Here is a 21158-nt window from a genome sequence, read left to right as displayed (position 1 = left end):
AGTAGTGTGCTGCTTGACATAGTCAAGTTGATGGAATATGTAGGTGTAACATTGCAAAGCAATATGAAATGGAACAAGCATGTAAGGACGTTAGTAGGGAAGGCAGGTGGTAAACTTCTGTTGGTTGGGCAAATTTTAGGAAAGCGTTGTTCATTTGTAAGGGAAACCATCTATAGAACACTAGCACAACCCATTCTTGAGTACTGTTAGTGTGTTTGGCATTCCCAGAATGTCAGCTTAAATGAAGACATTAAAGAAATTCAGTATCATGGTGCTACATTTGTCATTGATAGATTCAGTCACCATGAGAGCGTTAGAGATGCTTTGTGAACTCAAATGGGAATTCCTGAAGAGAAGATGATGTCCTTTCCATGGAATAGTAGCGAGAAAATTTGGAGAACCGGCATTTGAAACTGACTGCAGAATAATTCTACTGCTGCCCAATGTACATTTTGCATAAGGACCACAAAGATAGAAATTAGGGCTCATATGGAGGCATGCAGACAGTTGTTTTTCCCTCACACTATTTGGGAGTGGAACAGAAAAAGAAATGACCAGTAATAGTACACTGTATCTTCTTCTGTGCCCCATACGGCGGCTTGAGTATGTGTTAGATGTAGGCAGTGGAGATCAAATATGACAATGCGCTACCCTTTCTGAATGTTTGAGTGAAGAATAATGCAAATGGAACATTGGGTCAAAGTGTATACTGCACCAAGACTCATGCATACTAGTATCTACATGCTCAGAGCTGCCACCATCCAGTACAGAGAAATGGTTTACTAAAAACCTTGGTCCACAGGGCATGTATGTTCTCTGAACTGGAGAATCTCAATTGTGAAATAGAAATTTGAAAATGGTTTTCAAGAAAAATGGCTACACTAAGGGACAGATGTGAGAAACACTATGAACTATATGTCTTGGAGAATTATTAGGAAAAATAGGATGGATGCTCTGGAAAAACAATAAGACAGTGACCTGTCAATTACTGGGGTGTGTCAGGGACAGTGTTGCACTTTCTAATACTGGATTGTATCACATCTCCTGCTAATGTGGCAAATAATACATCAGACAGGCAATACCACACACACTTGTGAAGACCACTTCCATGAACATCAGTGAGACACTCTTTCGAAGCAGCCTAAAGGATCAGTTGTCCCAGACAATTGTATTCTGGAAATACATTACATGGAGTACAACTGCACCAGAGTGCTGGCTCTAATGTCACATTACTGGGACTGTGTCAGCAAGGAAACTATTGAGATGCTAACCAGGGACCACCTAATAAATTTGCATCACTGCCTACAATCTCCACAATGTTTAGGGCCCTATATTGGGTGTTATTAGGACAATTAATGAAAGTGTCACCAAATATACTTCTGCACTTGATGGTGTGTAACAGCACACTGGGCAGAGGAGGGCTGTGGGGGTGAGGATATAAGCAGCCTCCAAGTTACCAGACAAATCAGTCAATCAGAATACTTGATGATAGTAAAAGAAAACATTGTGCTCTTCAGGTGCCATCAGCTGGCAGGACATCCATTGAATATATTGTCAGTATAATTGTTGTTACCTTGTTATGGCGACACACTGTCATCTTCCAATAATTTCAACTTATTTAAATTCCCTGAGCACCTTTGTCACATTTATGTGTAATGATATCAATCTGATGAATTCCTAGCAGTGGTTTTGTGAATCCCTTCATCACTTCCATGTCATCAACATTGTCCTTAGGAGACCCACTGCATTCTTCCAGAATTGCCTCAGCAAATCTAAGTCTTCAGTTTCCCATCTCTTTTGCTAATTTCAAATATACATTCTATTTAATACCAGTTTTTAGTATTGAAACAATGTGAAATAAATACACCATCATTGTTGGAACTGTTACTATTAGATTCTCTTTGTTGGATCCGTTACAATTAGGTTCTTTCTCACATTTATGCACATCATCTTGAATTTATACACATTTGGAGAGAGCAGCAATTCACCACACGAAGGGATAACACACTCCAAGTTGTTCTGCATTTCCTTATAACTGCCCCGTTTTTGTGTACCAGGCTTAACACAACAAATACTATAAGAGGCCCCTACCGTGCAGGCACAACTAATTGCCTGGCACCTCTCAATTCTGAGCAGCAGCCTCTCCTTGCCAAGTCTATCTGAGCATCGTACACACCATAGATAATGTTGCTAGCATGATAGGAAGCACTGTCAACTACAGACTTCATTGCGTCTGCCTTGTTCTGGTGGAGATGGAAATCCTTCCACCAACAGGCACCAAACACGACATGCTGCAGATAATCCCACAGTTCCGATCCAGTAGTCAGACAGTTTAGTTCAGTGCGTGCAGCCAGCTCAGTACAGTTTGTTCTCTGAAGCCTACTTGGTAGTTGCTATTTACAGAGAACTAGGACAATCAAGTGTGTCTTCAATATTACTTTGTCATAGTGATAATATCACAAACTGCCAAAAGATAGCAATTTCATTGTACTAGGTATAGGTCATCAAGTGCCACGCATCAAGTTCTACCAAAGTTAAGTGCTATTTTGTAACATATTCTTAATAAATATTATTGGTTATTTCTTATTGTGTGGCCACATTTCTGTTCTAGTGCCACCCTGCCAAACAAGTGTTTAAGTTCATAAGTTATAGCATGCAATCTGCTACCTTTAAAGAACTATAGCAGTGAAACCACTTTTCTGCTACAATTGTTGTTTGGGCTGAATTAATTGAAGCATTCAGTTACAACAATCCCTACACCTGTGATGCTACTTCTCTGTAGACAGCAGTCTGAAGATACTGATGAACTTACCCGATAAACTGTTAATGTTTAATGGAGATATTAGCTGTGAAATTGTACTTTCTTGGGGCATACCCAGTGTTACTTCCATTTGTGTTGAGCAGTTGCAGCACCATAACATATAACATAATGGGATCTGAGACTCAAAATTTTCCTGAGGCAGTAACATATTTGAGGAGATACTCCACATAATTGAACCCTTCCCCCCAAAAAGCGCATACCTCCTTACAGACGTTTGGCCAAGAGAGGTCATCACTTCTTAATCTTACTCATGTGCAAGCTTCGCCTTGTGTAACCCATCTTAGGCTGCATTCAGAGTGGCTCTGACAGTGAACACTAGGTACTATCACTGGAGGTTGCCTGATAACGTCAGGCGATAGCTTGCTCGCAGCACGTCTGATCTCCTGCATCAGTTTTCGGGGAGATCAAGGTTAGGTTAGGTTAGGTTAGGTTAGGTTATAATCCATTCTGTTAAGGAGGTTAGAATATATTTTACCCTTCATGTATGTGCTGGGTGCCACAAAGCCTATGTGATTGGAGGTGAGTGCTGCATTGCAGATTTTGCTATTAAAAAGATACGGACTGCATGTGAGTGTGCTATATCTGTCTTGAAAAGAAAGAGGCAAGTACTGTACTTTCTTTCCACAGTTATTGGATTAACCAGCAATGTTTTATGAATATGTGAGTTGAAGAGAGACATTTTATGAGATGATTTGACACTAGAAAATAAGATTATATTATGCAAGTTGACCATCAATGATATCATTCAGCATGTGTGTGAAAGACAAAGATAGAATAAGGTGATTTGACACTAGAAAATAAGATTATATTATGCAAGTTGACCATCAATGATATCATTCAGCATGTGTGTGAAAGACAAAGATAGAATAAGGTGATTTGACACTAGAAAATAAGATTATATTATGCAAGTTGACCATCAATGATATCATTCAGCATGTGTGTGAAAGACAAAGATAGAATAAGGTGCTCTGAACACGTGAAGCACTGAATAGTAGGAAAACATAACCCACATTTGCAAACCATCGCATAGAACAGAATCACCACCCTACTGACATAAAAATGCTAGTAAGCAGTAACAATCATTTGTAGACAGCTAATGCCCAGAACAGCACAAAACAGAACAAAAAAAAAAAAAAAAAAAACCACTACAGAGAGTCTAAACGTAAGATACACCACCCTTCTCACTTGAACAAATTATTGTTGAGGCTATAATTTATGCCTAAAATTTCCAATAAAGATTTTGCCTGCTTGCGGTTTCCAGTAAATCTGCAATTTCATTTCATAGATCCCGAACTATATCCCACTTACAAAATTTTTCTTCCTCAGGATGCCACAAGTCCTTTCTTGGACTAAACTCACCAGCTTCTTCTGACAGTCCATATTTCATTTGTGAGAATGTCAACCAATTTGACAGAAGAAAACATATTGATTTGAATTTCACTAATTGTCGTCTGAAGTCTATATGTTTGGATGATGAGATCACCTACATTATGACCATACATGTAGTGGCACACTGATTCGAAAACATCAGTTGTCAGCAACTGTTGTCGGTCGTCGATGGAGTGTGCCGATATTGGTGCCACTGTGACTGCAGCCAAAAGGTTATCTTCATCTAGAATATTGCAGTGTATTTCTTGTCAGAAAGTAACATATCTCAGTCCCTATATTAACCAGCTATAATAAGACTCTTCAAGTATCTGAATATTATAAAAGACAAGGTTGAAAAAATGTCAGAATAAACACACACAATTAGTTTTAACAACAACAACTATTAATACAAATCATAGAAACAATTTCACTAGTGTATTATTGTTATTGTGGTAAGTCTTCAACAACAACACAGTTTTATTGGACATCGATTAAGTACAAATAAATTGCAAAATATAGTAGATCCTGACACTTCAACTATACAGAAGTAAAGACTTTACAAGTCTTTTTAAAAGTACTCTGGTTATTTATTGAATAACTCAAACATTAATGACGATGAACACTAAATTTGTCAGAGTGGAAGCATTCAGGTATGAACCACTCTCTGTGTCCACAAACACTGTCAGTTCGCTCACAGAAGGCACAACGTGTGATTAAATGGAGGCAGGACCACATTAGGAACTGTGTACAAGCCAAACGTCAACTGCACGGAATAACAAAGTCCAACTCAATGTTCAAAAACTAGTCAAGTACCTTAATGACATGAGAAATATGTCCACATGATCTGGCGCCAGAGAATTTATCACTCTGTGCCACACCTGGTGACCTCACCAGATATGAGCATATTGATTGCTCTATTTATACATCTGGCAGGATTACAATAGTTAAATTTTTGACATATTATTGCAGGAGCTTTGCCACCAAATCATACAAAGATACTCATAAAGCTTTTTTTTTTTTTTTTTTTTTTTTTTTTTTTTTTTTTTTTTTTTTTACAAGTGCTCAAAATGTTCCCCTGTTCTGATACTACAAGTATTGAGTTACTGATAAAGTTTGTCTGATACACAATATAACATATTAACATCAGTGTGTTCAAAAGCATTGCTGATGTGAGCTCATAGCTGTGGTATTTCTACTGATAAAAGTAGTGCAGACTGTGATTCTTTCACAGTACACCACACAAAAAAGATTACATGGGGTTAAAACAGGTAGTCATCGAGGTCATGACAAATTTGTCTACACATGTTGAATCATTTCTTCAGTGACTGTTGTTCAACACATAGATTTCTCTATATGAGACGACATGTAGCTGTAAACTGTGTATATCATTATTATGTGGACTTCACACTTGTTTGATCTTCGTGCTATTGTACCAGACCAATGTGAATGAAATTTAAGCACATCATTGGCTTACTGAGCACCAATCACCACTTTCACTGACTTTTGATATCTATGGTTCAGGGAGAAAGTCAGAACTAATTCAACAAAACACAGTTTTATGAAAATGCAAATTATGGCCACCATCAGTGTCTTAAGAGCTTGTAAAGTAACACACACACAAGGGATGCCAAGTGTAAAGTACTCATGAGGGTATGTCAGGTGCAATTGCCAAAGATGCAGTAAATAATGTCCACACTCACTATTCTTGTAAAGATGTAGCTGTCATCCCAATTAGTTTCTTCACTGTTGGCTACAGCCTCTAATGTGCATGCAGTAAACAGTGCATAACAAAGTGGCATATGGGAAAGAATTTAGTGCTATTAAAATTGATATTATGGAGTAGTATTGGGATGCCATTGGATTTTTTTTCTATTTATAGAAACAGATTCTGAGAGTCAGTCTATCATCATTCATGGCAAATTTTCCAGATGATAATCATTTCTAGAGCACCGCAAAAGACACAGTAAAAATCCCCACTCGATCTTAGAATTCATGCGAGATTAACACAAGCTGGCATAAGAATGTCATCGAGGCAACTTTTCATCTAACTCTTCCCTCTTTACACGAGATCAAATTTTATACATGGATTCATGTATTATTTCATCAGGAACCAATCATAGACTAGTAGTGAGCTATCTTTGCAGTTTGACACCTGTCCTCTCAGGACACACTTATGACTGGTCCACCCTCTCCATCAATAAGCATTGATTTGTAATTAACATTTCCTGATAAATTGACTAATATTGAAATTATTATTAACAAGGTGTCAATGCAAGTAACCTCATCAGCATGGTTGGAGCTGTATATTAATGTTTAAACAATAAATATAAATAATGAAAGATTTGCTTCTTGGTGTCCAGCATGGTAGATGAATCCCCACTGTCTCTCTCTGCTCTAGTACGATATGGCTCTCGCTCACCCAGCTGTTCTCATGCTTTGTGACCATCTGGTGTATCATTAGGTGAGTCTGCACTGTGATCCTACCTACTCACTAGCCTCCCGTAACAAAATCTTCCTGTACTGTGCATTAAAACATAGTAACAAAAATGTAGTAAATGTTGGCAGTGATGGAGCATAAACACCACAAGCTGTGTAGTACTCATATTTTATTCTGAAATTGCAAAAGTGTCACAGCTAAGAGTTGTGTTGAGGAAGGCCTTTGCACTCTTGTTCTCACTTAAAAACCTCTAACAGTAGTGGACACACATTTCTTCACCCGTAACATTGTTTTCTTTGAAGTTGTGACTGTTTTATGATAAATATTTGTTGTATCCTCCTGTCTTTTGTCCAAATATAATTTCACACCTCAACTGCAGTATTATAACAAAAAAATGCAATATATTGCCTTGTTTTAATCATCTGGAATAACTGTGCGTTACTACTAGTACTACTACAAATGAACAGTAATAATACTGACAACAACCAAAGGAGCCTTGGTACCAGAATTTCATGTTTTTGAAGTGTTTTGGTGGTAGCTTAAGCTATATTTGCATATTTTTTGATGGTAAGGACAGTTTTATTTAATTTCTTTTAACATATTTTAATTATTAAAACATTAATACATTTTACCCATATCTGAATATTAAAATTTTTATTGCAGCCCTTTGGAAAAAGAATGGGATCAAAGAAGAATAACAGCACACTTTACGTAAGACTGCTGTTTGAACTAGCAAGAGTCATGAAGACATCTGGAAGAGCTGTGTTTTTAACATATGACAAGGGAAATTTTGTAAGAGTAAGTTTCTACTTTCTTGGGACCTCAATTAAGACATTCATTTTGAGTAAAATATACATTGTTTTCAAACTGCTTGTGGTATAGGATAGAATAAAGTGTTCATACATTCTATCTTCTGTACATTGAATTGCCCTTGATAACTCTGATGAAGCCTGTGTATTTATTTGCTTTTATTAGTGAACCATGTCAGGTAGAATAGGGATTATACTCTGAGTAAAATTACTTTGTGATTGACATTTCTGTGTGTCGAGTGGTAGGGGTCGAGTGTCAGCCAATTGCAGCTGTGTTGCCTGTTCTACAGGCATGAGCAGCAGAGCCTTGCCAGGTGATGCAGCATGCAAGGTTTGGGAGGAGGCCAGACAGGCAGGCCGCAAGGGTGGGAGGGGTTTGGAAGCAGAGTGAACTATGCATTGATTTTTGCATCATCTCTTGCACTACTATAAAAATATTTGTATGCAAACGAGGCAAAGTGTTTTGCGGGAGTCCGCGGCGGTCGGACGCGAGAGGATTGTTTGTGCGCGCGGCGGCCGGCGTCGCCCACGTGTGTTTCGTTTTGTGCTTGTGTGTTGGCGGCAGCTGCGCTCCTCAGGGACGCAATGCGGCGCTGCGCCGTCGCCTCACAGCACCGGTAAGCCTAGCGTCAAAGCAGGAAGCCTTCACAATGCAACCAGTCCTCTGAAGACAGAAAGGTACTGTGCCCTCAGCAACTTGCAAGACCTTTTTATTTTTGTGAGCGACGAGTGGGTAAAAAACTTATCGATACCGGACCTTGGTTTCAATTTGTTACGTAAACGCAAATGAGGCAAAACTTTATCTTGTGCTGAAGTTTGTAGTTTGGTGCAAGTTATATTTTCTACACAAAATTGTGAAAAAACAATGTCAGATTGACTGGTCGTAAATAATCTACTTGGTTAAAAACTTAGTCTTTCTCATCCTACGTTCTCACATCATAACTTGCCTTTAATGGTCACAGCTATTGTGATGATTTGAAATAAATGTGAATTTGGAGAGCTAGCGGTGAAAAATGTGGTAGCTTTGCATTGACTGGACTTTGTCATATGTTACTGTACATGAACTGCAGCCATCATACTGAAATCATTTGAAGAGTCGAAGGAGAGCCATATCTTCTTATAGCGTGGACTAAATATATAAACCACTGTGCATTACAATCAAGGTTGCCCCATGCACTGTGCCGAATTCATGTTTCATTGTTGTTGCTTAAGTGGTTTATCTCATCAGTCACATCCACAATCTCAGTTGGCATTACAGTTACAGTGTGCTGTAACAAAATTAAATGAAACGAAATCATCTGTATGACACATTAGCAAAAGAGTAAAGCCACTGGACTGGTAATCGAAAAGTTGCAAGTTCAAATACACATTCATACTGCTAAGCTTGCTTGCTATTTTTCTCTAAGAAAATTATTTTTTCACAGTAATGCAGTCAGAAATTAATGGCTATCATTTTAGTTGGTATTAACCCTTTTACTAGTTGAACAAACTGTTTTGTTACTTTATTTCTACATGCATGGATGTAAAAGACTGATAATTTGCACAAGTCATTATGCCTTGGTTTTAGTTGTTTGATTGCATTAAAACACAATGGAGATATGTGTTGGCTAAAAGCATACAGAACTGGAATCTGTGAATTGTTGCTGGTATCAGAAAAAAATACATTTAATTTCAGAGTAATGTCCATAACACAGAAATGTCTCCTGGGCACAGAGTCATCAGAAAGCATATAAGTATTATAATAGGAATTTGACATAACGTATTTCTGCTGATAAATTAGATGAACTGTGTAACAGAGTCGAAACTTTCAGAGCAAATACAGTAATAGACTAATTATGCAAAAGGAAGAGAAACAGCACTTTTTTGGAAATCAACTGCATGGAGACTATTATAGCAACAGAGATAAGGATGGCCTTTAAATCACTGCAACATGGTGGGAGAATAAAAAAGAAAGAAAGTGGCTACAAACTAGGCTTCATTCTGCCCTTGAAACTACATTGATCATGTAGCAGTTCTACAGTGTGGTGCAGTGAATTGTGTTGTGTGATTATTTATTGTTATTCACAGTGTTTTAACATAAGAAGGAAGGAGAGGGACAGAACATCTGAGGATGGTTGTTGTGTGACTGCAGCAATGTTAGGAAATTCACAGAGTGAGATAAAGACAATGGTAGGTCCTTGCTACCTCTCACTAAAGTGATAAACAGAACCATGGTGCATTAAAAATTCACAGAAATAGTACTGTGAGAGTAGAGAGAGGAAATTATACAAGAGCAGAAGAAACTGAGGCTGGACATCTCATCTAAGCATACAGGAAAGAAGAGAGAATTCAAGTAGCATGTGATGAAAATCAGTTATCTTAGGGGAGATGAATTTAGATGTCATACTTATAATTACTCTTCGAGAAACGAACACTCAACCCTTGAAAAACTGAAGGCTTCCTTAGAAGAAGCAAAACTTTTTGGAGGCAGTAAATCGTCTCTGTGAAATGTAGTACATTGCTTAGGCATGAAGTATAAACAAAATTAACGGAAGAAAGGTCATAATGGAGAGAGGTGATATTGTAGCATGGCAGTGTCGATTTTTGAGTGTAGTATCACAGGAAAACTTTGAGTGTATTGTGTGGTTCGACTTAATGTGGGTAAATGCAAGTCATTCAATGAATACAGCCTGGATAGGTGATACAGTAACTGGCACCATGTCACAATCCACTGGCAAAGGTAATAGATTGATTCTTTTCCATGCAGATAAATCAGCAGGGTTCGTAGAAAACTGTATGTTATTTAGATAGAAGCAAACTGGTGATTACCTTTAAAAAATAAATGGAGATAATTTCAGCAGTGGTTTAAGGACTCACTTCTGGAAAACTTGAACAAGCCTTCAGTGATAGTTATGGACAATGCCTTGTATTGTTTGCCTATCCATGATAAGGTGCCTACAATAGCTTCCAGAAAACAAGACATTATCAACTGGCTAAAATCAAAAAAATAGATTCTCATACAAGGCAGCTGTAGGAAGAGTGAATTACTGGATCTCATGGCTCAGAATAAACTTATTTGATCTCTGTGTGTTGTACATGAAACGATGAACAAATATGATAATAGGCACCTCAGACTGTCACCACACCACTACTAATTCAATTCTATTGAACTCAAATGGCCTCAAGTTAAAGGTTATGTGGTAGGGAACAACAAAAACTATGTGTTAACATAAGTGGAAAGATTGACAAAAGATGCATCATCAGATTGGCATATTGTTGTAAGACACACTAAAGAAGTGTTGATAAAAGCATGGGAGAATGAGTGTGTAGTGGAAAATGACACTGAACTCAACTTATTATTTCATTAAATTCTGACAGCAGTTCTAGTGACCACCTAGATGACAGTGAAAGTGACTTAGATATAGGTGGCGTGCATCCATTGGTGGTATAGTGTTTTACCAAAAATTCACTTGTGTTCATCCCTTACAATTTTCTCCAGATATATAGAAAATCTGTTACTCTGTGATGTGTGTGACTGAATGCTCATCTTATTGCTGTTATTCACCTATAATGAGAGAGACTTCTGTATATGGAGGACTGATCAAGTGGAAAACATACAAAGGCATGTTTGCAGCATGGCAGAACTACTTCTAAAAGGCGAATATCCAGCATACTGTTATAAGCAGCATTTCACCAGTGTTTATTTTCAATGTTTTAACCTTGTGCAAAAGCCATAACTTTATTATGTAAATAAGCAACATAGATAGTGGTAATATGATGAGCAGAATTATACGTAATTTTTATTAACCCTTTCACTGGTCAGGAGTTACCAGTAACTGTATTTCTTTCCTGCATTTATAGGAATACATCGTCCCTCTTATGTACGCTCCTGGCATCTAGTGATACCCCGCTGCACAGGCTGTAGTTTCTGTTTGTTGTGAAATAAACCTGTAAGGGCTGTGGGAAGTACACATCCTACCAAATATCATTGATCTAAAGGTTCTTGGGAAGTATGTTTGCCAACAAAGTACTTTCTCAAAGAGGCATGGGAAGGATACTTACTACAAAATTGGGAATATGTCTTGCCACATCTGGATGCTTCTGACATCTTGTGATACACTGTACCAAGTATATAAAAACTGTTACAACAGTTAGTTTCTGTTTGTTGTGAGATCACTTATGTTGTCACTTGGGAAGTCTGAAAAAGTTGCTTCATATCTGCAGTGGAAAATACACCATCCACCAAAATAACAGGTCACAAAATGGCTATGGAAGATACTCATACTACCATATTGTTTAGTTCTAAATCTCAAAAATAAAATTATCAAAAAATGTAGTCAGTTGATCACAATTCTAATACAATAGAAAAAAAAATTAACTTAGCTGAGTTGCTACAAAATGCGCACCAGTGGAAGGTTAAACAAAACACTTTACATGTAGAAATTTAAAATTAAGTTATGATGTTCAAAAATTTGTATGTTTTGGCTTTGCAATTTGTAATATATCTGGAACTATGCTTGTGATACATCCAAATGCATAGAGTTACACAAATTAAAATCTGCTAAAACCAAACATAGGTGGGACTTTACAAATTTCATAACATAAAAAATGTTTACACACACACATGTTGAGCCAAACATTGAAATAAATTTAACAGTTTGTCTGTGCGGCCGAGGATATTGCTCATGAGGTTCAATTTTATAAAATTCTTGTAAATTCCTGGATTGGACAATCAAGTGTTACCCTTAGGTCTATCATTTCAAGTTGGAAATATGAGGTCATCAGCAGCCAAAATGGTGAGCATGACCTGACAAATAAAATGAAATAAGTCTTCAGTCACACAGTCTTTGAATTAATTTAATTCAATTATTGAAACATAAGAAGTCATGCCTGGTCCAAAACTGACTTCCTTGAGTTCCAGGAAACACTACATGTCATAAACTTGAAGCCAGTTTGTCCATAGCCTGGTTTGAAAGCGTCAGTCTTATGTGAAATTTAAAATTTTCCCAGCGAACTAAATATTCAAAAAGATTTCGGGCTTGCAGCTGGTCGTCGTTAGCTTCTATCCACAATATTTCGACTGGACAACTGTCAGCCATCCTCACCTGAGGATATCGTGGATGGAAGCTAACGATGACCGGCTGCAAGCCCGAAATCTTTTTGAGCATCAGTCTTGTTTGTCATACCTGTTACTAAATGATTCTCCCCTTGGATTGAGAGACTTGATGAATTCAAATAATGTGGTGATGTTTGGCATAAAAGTGAAGCCCAAATCGGAGAGTCATGGAGATCCTTGCTTTCTTTTCCACTTCTCTCTAGGAATGTTGGAGTCTTGTCACACAAATTAAGGAACCTTGTTGATGACTTAACCATCTTCGAATTCGGCTATGACATCAGCCAAGAATTCCCTAAATGTTCAGTCTGTGTAACAGAGTGTAGTTCACTATATGGAAAAAAACCTCCATTATATCATTTACTTCAACTGATCTAGCACATAGTGCCTCTTGATATATGAGACAATGAACTGCAAGTGTCAACAAGCCCCAAATAGATTCCAATTTACCCTTATCAAACTATCAGGACCACTTCACTCTCCCCACATTATTGGTGTGCCATCATTTGTTATGCCGATGAGTTTTTTTATTCCATTCCAAAGGAATCTGTTACCTTCTCCACAGCATCAAAATTATTTGTGCCAGTTGTAATTTCCATAAGTGAGATTAAATTCAGATAGTCCTCTGTCATTTGTAGCACGGTGTTTACTAACTGCACAAAAATCGCAACTCTGTGCTGTGGCTGACATGTCACTGGAATTGTCACATGTGATGGAAAATAAAATGAACCTGGGTGCCCTTTGAGTCAATTGATGCTGTGCATCTGCAGCCAGTCAGCAATGTGGGATTTCACGGCATGATGAGAAAGTGCGATATGCTTGAACTGTGCAACTTCTGGATTTCTGAAACCAATAAAATTAATATATTGGTTTTCCTTTCAGAACATGGATATTGAGCTGTGTTAAAAATTTTTTGGTCTTTATTACCTATTGTTCTGACACATCATAAAATATTACAACAACTGTGTCGGTCAACTTCACCAAACTTGAAGCTGACTGATTGTTATGAGACAATTGTAGATTGTTCAAATAATTTACGGGTTTGCTGCCAGGTGATGTCGTCGACCACAGCCTAAGTGTTTGACGACATCACCCGGCAGCAAACCCGTAAATTATTTGAACATTCAATTCGCCGGGAAAAGTTAAGGTCTCAATTGTACATTGTTTTTGACTTTAGGGCAACTTTAACTATTTTGAAGCCGTATCAATAACTCAAAAATAAATCTGCCATAATAAGTAAATTTTAATACTGAATTCAGATAAACGTACAAAGAAAGCTTAAGGACAAAAAAATGCAATCATGAATTTGCTTTTGTGAAATTCCAAAGAAACTCGCACACCCTTTTACTTTAGCACTGAGAACTGGCTGGCCTCCTTTGGGAATTTTATGTACTCTGCTAGCCTTGTTAATGCTTATTTTTCCATTTAAAATTTTGATGAGACACAGTTCTAAAACATCCATACTATGATTTCTTCACTCCACCATTGGACTGTTATAGACAGTTGTTGCTGCATGCACTGTCACATTGTTGCTGCATTCATTAGGTCACATTCCTGCCATGTTTACAAATGTTTGTTCATAAAAGAAATGGTGAACAAACGACAGTCAACTTCACTCCGATTCCACCAAGAATTTGCAAAAGTTTTATTTATGCCTCTATACATGGGTAGGTTGGTGAAAAGAGTAGCAGCTATTTCAGTATCAAGACCTTTGATGGAAAACCAGTCCTAAACAAAGAAGGGAAAGCTGAAAGATGGAAGGAGTATATAGAGGGTCTGTGCAATGGAGATGAACTTGAAAGCAATATTATAGAAAGAGAAGAGGACATAGAAGAGAATGAGATGGGAGATATGAAACGGTGAGAAGAATTTGACTGAGCACTAAAAGACCTAAGTCATAACAAGGCCCTGGGAGTATACGATATTCCATCAGAACTACTGATAGCCTTGGGAGAGCCAACCATGACAAAATTATTCCATCTGGTGAGCAAGATGTAGGAGACAGGCAAAATACCCTCACACTTCAAAAAGAATTTAATAATTACAATTTCAAAGAAAGCCAATACTGATAGGTGTGAAAATTAACAAACTATCAGTATAATAAGTCATGGCAGCGAAATACTAACACAAATTCTTTACAGAAGAATGGAAAAAGTGGTAGAAGCCAACCTTTGGGAAGATCAGTTTGGATTTCAGAGAAATGTAGGAACATGCTAAGCGATACTTCCCATACAACTTACTTTAGAGGATAGGTTAAGGAAAGGAAAACCTGCGTTTATAGCATTTGTGGACTTAGAGAAAGCTTTTGACAATTTTGACTGGAATGCACTCTCTGAAATTCTGAAGGTATCAGGGGTAAAATACAGGGAGGGAAAGGCTATTTACAGCTTGTACTGAAACCAGATGGCAGTTGCGAGTCGAGGGACATAAAAGGGAAGCAATGGTTGAGAAAGCAGTAAGACAGGGTTATAGCTATCCCCGATGTTATTCAGTCTGTACATAGAGCAAGCAGTAATGGGAACCAAACAAAAATTTGGAGTAGGAGTTAACATTCAGGGAGGAAAACTAAAAACTTTGAAGTTTGCCAGTTGCATTGAATTCTGTCAAAGACAGCAAAGGACTTGGAAGAACAGTTAAATGGAATGGACAGTGTCTTGAAAGGTTGATATAAGATGAACATCAACAAAAGCGAAAGCAGAATAATGGAATGTTGTCGAATTAAATTAAGTAATGCTGAGAGAATTAGATTAGGAAATGAGAGACTGAAAGTATTAGAAAAGCATTTCTGAAGAAGAGAAATTTTTTAACGTCAAATATAGATTTGTGTTGGGAAGTCTTCTGTGAGGTATTTGTCTCGAGTGTTGCCACATATGGAACTGAAACATGGATGATAAACAGTTTGAACAAGAAGAGCATAGAAGCTTTTGAAATGTGATGCTACAGAAGAATGCTGAAGATTAGATGGATAGATCATGTAACTAATGAGGAGATACTGAATGAAATTAATAAGAAAAGAAATTTGTGGCACAACCTGATTAGAAGAAGGAATTTGCTGATACGACACATTCTGAGACATCAAGGGATCATGAATTTAGTATTAGAGGGGAGTGTGGTGGAGGAGGGGGGTGGGGGTGGGGGGAGACCAAAAGATGAATATGGTAAGTGGATTCAGAAAGATGTAGGTTGTAGTAGTTATTTGGAGATGAAGAGGCTTGCACAAGATAGAGTAGTATGGAGAGCTGTATCAAACCAGTCTTTGGACTGAAGACCGCAACCACGAATAGATATATATTATAAATAAACTTTCGTTATTGCTCTAGTTATCATTGTAAAGAGGGGTCAGTGCATGACATACGTAAGACCTAGACATAGAAGCTTTTATATGCCAGTTGAACGAATAAAACTGTTAGCGTATAAAAAGAGTTAATACTATCAGTCCTTCTGTAAATGATCAGTATTCAGATTGAGGTCCAGAAAACTGTACAGTTAGCCATTGCCACGAATTAATAACTTTCAAAAAGTAAATATATTTAACTAAAATAAAAGAATTTTCATTACTAATACGTAGTTATTTAACATATAAAATTTTTTAAACTTTTCGGTCAACTTCACCCAGCTTGACAGTTCTCTCCATCACAAAATGGCCTTCCAGTCCACGCAATTTTGAAAACTGTTTTGTAACTCACTTGTGACAATGGTCCTTTGATGATATCTTCCTCCCATATATATTTTTAATCAATTATAACTTCAAATTGTACACAAAATGATGAGTTTCTTTAATTGATTCTGGTAGCTCTCTTTTTTTCTTAGTTACGTCTTTATGGTCTTCTTTCTTTAAACCTTCATGATATATCACTTGTAAGATTTCATCACTTCTTTACTTACTCTTCACCCAGTTTTTACCATAAGGGTGACCATTTCTGACAGCATTCTCTTGTTCATCAAAGCAAGTGTCTGGTGTTGTAATGACACTCCAGTGAGTGAGTGTTTTCTTTCTGTCCATAGTAGTGCAATGGCATTTTAAGTTCTTTGCATGGTCCTCAAACAAATGAAAAAGTAAAGCAGTTCCCATTTTGCATTGAACAGTGTGGCTTCTTCACTTTTTCTTTTTCTGGACAAGTGCAGAGGCATCATTATTACCAATGCAGAATATATATAGAGTTCAACACTACTAGTATTGCTAGCAAACTGCTTGGCATGTGATATGGCCACTGCCTTACTCTAGCTGCACCTGGCCACAGCCTTCCTTTTGCTTTTTCCTCCTCACCCCTGATCGCTGTACTCAGAAAGATAGACAGGCATGCGGCGCAATTATTTGCATTCGCGGAACACTATTTGGCCAAGCCTGCTGTAGTGAGTCAACATGGAAATGCGACATATGATACACCACCAGTGTAGGTGGTAGGTATAGTTCATCTGAAGAGCGTGTTTGTAGGGACTTGGCAAACGGTATCTGAGTCATATAGAAGCAAGTTAATACAGTGAATACATTTGACTGACCCCCCTAGAGGGCACGCTGCTCTTTGGTGGGTTCATGCTTGGATACCAAGGGGCCCCAGCCTTTGCAGCATCTTTTCCCTTCCACACTGCATGTCTCTCCTCTTGCTGTTCTTTTTCCCCTCCCTTGGGGAACATGTCTGGGTTGCTTTGGGAAATGTATTCTGCATTTGTGGTAGTCAGTACCAGAATACTATCCACTGTTCCTTTCTTGTTTTGTCGTTCACCTTTTCCTATCCTTCCTCCGCTTTGGCGTTTGAAGTTCCTCTTTTTCTTTCTCCCTGTGTGCTCCTGGAGACTGGCCCATGCGTCAGACGTGTAACAGGTGACAGGTAGGGTTCACACATACCCTTTGGTACAGGCCAGACCCAGGGAGGTGTGATTGCCTAAACTGCTATCTTCCCAGATTGCTGATTGGTCCCTCTGTCAGGTGTTTGGGAGGTGTGACCTGAGGTGTGAAAAATCACCTAAGGGAGGTGCACCCCCTTCTGAAGGGGGCCCCCAGTTGGAAGGAGCATGCCATCCGAGATGCTGACAATCATGGGGGATTTTCTCAAAATGAGCCAACCATCTTCACAGTCAATGGCTATAAAATGTAAACAGAATGAGGCTGATGATTCAACGACCCTCCCAGCTGCACCAAGGTTCCTCATGGTTTTACGTACTGAAGATGGTCAGTTCTTCTCTGCGGTAAATCCGTTTATTATTCAAAAAGGTATTGATGCAATTGCTGGCCCTGTGAAATACTGCTCTCGTTTACACAATGGCACTTTGCTTTTGGAGACTACTTCTGATTCACTGAGTCAGAAGCACTACAACTGCTTGCAGTTTCGCTCCTCCATGGTTATCCTGTTTGTGTCGAGGCCCATCGAACACTGAATTCTTCCTGTGGTGTTATTTACACTAGGCTGCTTGATGGACTGACTGAAGCAGGAAGCCAAACGTACATGTCTGATCAGGGTGTCATTGCTGTCCATCAGGTGGTGAAAAAAATAGATGCCTCCTTAGTGCCCACATGCACTCTCTTTCTCACTTTTGATAGAGTGGTTCTTGTGTCAAAGATCAAAGCAGGTTATGAAGTTATCACAGATATACCATATATTCTGAACCCAATGTGCTGCTACCAGTGTCATCATTACAACCACACATGAGAATCCTGTCGACATCCAGCCAAATGTGTAACTTGTGGTAGGGATGCTCACGAGGGCCATTGTCTGCCTCCTCCTACCCACTGCATCAACTGCAATGGTGACCATTCTGCCCCCTCCCGTGATAATGCCGTGTATCTCGATGAGCGGGCTATCTTGGAGATCTGGCTGAAGGAAAAAGTGCCTTACCCAGTCACTCACAAGTCACTTAGATCCATTAAAAAGGATTTACGGCTGCTCTTAGAATTGCAGCATCCACTTGTTCTCTGCATTCAGGAAAGAAAATTGCGTCCTCATGACTCCTTTGAGCTCTCGCATTTCTTCCCGGTCCATTTTGATCTTCCCCCTGAGATCAGCATTCTGTCTCATGGGGGAGTCATGCTGCTTATTCGGGATGACGTTCATAGTCATCTCCCCAACTACCCGCCTTCAAGCTGTTACAGTTCGCCTTTCTCTTCCTCACTTGACTTTTTCCCTTTGTCCTGTTTACATCCCTCCATCATATGATGTCACCGGGACAGATTTCCTCAAGCTTATTCGGCAGCTACCTCACCCCTTTGTGCTGCTTGGTGACTTTAATGTGCACCATCCCCTCTTGGCTGACCTTGTTAATCAACTTAATCTCTTCTGCCTTAACATAGGAGCACGTACATTCCTTTCAGACTCCACGCACACCTATTCCCATTTGGACCTATCCTCCTGCACTCTCCAACTTGCCCATCATCTCGAGTGGTCCATTCTCTCTGACACATACTCGAGCAACCATTTCCCATGTGTTATCCATTTGCTGACTCCTACTGCACCTTCCTGCACACCCAAATGGCAGCTACTAATGCCAACTGGAGGCTTTACTCCTCCCTGGCGACTAACATTATTTCCCCAGTTGTGATTTCCAGGTGGAAAATCTTACAGACGTTATCCTTACCACTGCAGAATGGTCCATTCCATGCACTTCCTCTTTACCATGCCGTGTCCTGGTCTCTTGGTGGACTGAGGCATGCTGCAACACAATTCGCACATAGAGACATGCTCTCCACGTTTTTACCTGTCATCCTACGATGGCAAACTGCATTCATTATAAACAGATGGATGCACAGTGTCGTTGCGTTCTTTGAGATAGCAAAAAAGCTAACTGGATTTCATTCACTAGTTCTTTCAACAGTTTGACTCCTTATTCTGTCATGTTGGCCAATCTCCGATGGCTCTCTGGGACCAAGATCCATTCCCCAATTTCCAGCCTGACAGTAGCAGACAATGTCATTGTAGATCCTGTTGCCATCTTCAACACCTTGGGCCACCATTCTGCAGAGATTTCAAGCTCCTCCCACTACCACCCTGCCTTTCTCCTTCGTAAACGAGCAGAGGAGGCTCGGGCAGTACCCTTCTCTTCTCCAAACTGTGAGTGCTGCAATGCCGCTTTTACTGTGAGGGAGCTAGATCATGCTCTCACTTCATCCCGATCCTCTGCCCCAGGGCCAGACACCATTCACATTCATGTGTTGCAGCACCTATCTCTTGCGGGCAAGCACTTTCTGCTTAGTACGTACAACCGTAACTGGGCAGAGGGCATGTTTTCTAGACACTGGCGTGAAGCCACTGTCATACACATACTTAAGCCCAGTAAGGACAAACACCTCCCTTCTAGCTACTGCCCTATTTCTCTCACCAGCTATGTTTGCAAGGTGATGGAACCTATGGTTCATGCCCAGTTGGTATGGTGCTGAAGTCTTGCAATTTACTAACCACTGCACAGTGTGAATTTCGAGTGCAGTGTTCTCCAGTTGACCATCTCATCTCTCTGTCCACCCATCTCATGAATGGTTTTCTGCGGAAATCCCAGACTGTGGCCATGTTTTTTGATTTGGAGAAAGCCTACAACACTTGCTGGAGGACTGGTATCCTTCGTACTCCCTACACATGGGGCTCTTGTGGCTGCTTGCCCCGTTTCCTTCAGGAATTTTAAAAGACTGAGTTTTCATGATATGCGCAGTTTCTGCCTTGTCAGACACCTTTATCCAGGAAAATGATGTGCCTCAGGGTTCCGTCCTGAGCATTAACCCTATAATTGCCTGTCTCCTGCAGGACATCTCCAGCTCCCGTTTTGTTGATGATTTTGCCATCTATAGCAGTTCTCCATGGACTTGTCTTCAGTGATGTCTCGATCATCTTCACTCATGGAGCATCAACAATGGCTTTTGTTTTTCCTCTGACAAAACTGTTTGTATGAATTTCTGGCAGTGCAATTGGTTTCTTCCACTGTCTTCATGTCGTGGGCCTGCTACTCTTCCGTTCGTTGATACTACAAAATTCCTGCGGCTCCTGCTCGATAGGAAACTCTCTTGGTCATCCCACGTGTCGTACCTGGCAGCCCGCTGTATGCAGGCGTTCAGTGTCCTCAATGATACTTTTTGGGGGTGCAGATCAAACCACCCTCTTCCGTTTGTACTGGTCCCTTTTCTGTTCAAAACTACAGTATGGATGTTTCGTTTGTGAATTTGCACATCAGTCCCTCTGCTGTCTCAATGCTATCCAACACCGTGGCATCCATTTGGCCATTGGCGCCCTTTGCACTAGCCCGGTTGAGAGTCTGTATGCAGAAGCTTCTGAACTATGGCTGTCCTACTGCCATGACTTTCTCTTCAGAAGATATGCATGCTGTTTGTCTACCATGTGTGGCCACCCATCCTATGCCTCCTTCTTCAATGACTCCTTTGATTGCCAGTATGGTGTGCGTCCCTCTTCTCTGTAACCTCCTGGAGTTTGGTTTCAGCTCTTGCTCCAGCAACTTAAATTCACACTACCTGCAACTTCGTGCGGCAGCCTGTGTTCACCTTAGCCTTCATTCACTTCCTTAGGACACTACTCCAGCCTTGCTCTATCGCCTTCAGTTTCACAATCTTCTCATGAAATTTTGCGATAGTACCTTTGTCTACACTGATTGCTCTCGGACTGATCGTAGTGTCAGCTGTGCTTTCGTCATTGGTGG

General features: G+C 39.5%; 1 protein-coding gene across 3 annotated transcripts in view; it reads left to right on the top strand.

Moving 5' to 3' along the window:
* Positions 1-21158, top strand: part of LOC126248638 (tRNA (guanine(6)-N2)-methyltransferase THUMP3-like) — a 136813-nt gene that overhangs the window by 96511 nt on the left and 19144 nt on the right. For all 3 annotated transcript variants that reach the window (XM_049949820.1, XM_049949821.1, XM_049949819.1), the window contains one exon: positions 7290-7424. In XM_049949820.1, the coding sequence (XP_049805777.1) occupies positions 7290-7424 (135 nt within the window). The remainder of the gene's footprint in view (positions 1-7289; positions 7425-21158) is intronic.

The sequence above is a fragment of the Schistocerca nitens genome, chromosome 3 (genome assembly GCF_023898315.1).
Source record: "Schistocerca nitens isolate TAMUIC-IGC-003100 chromosome 3, iqSchNite1.1, whole genome shotgun sequence".
Taxonomy (NCBI): Eukaryota; Metazoa; Arthropoda; class Insecta; order Orthoptera; family Acrididae; genus Schistocerca; species Schistocerca nitens.
The sequence above is the reverse complement of the archived record's forward strand: the minus strand, read 5'-3'. Positions and strand labels throughout refer to the sequence as shown.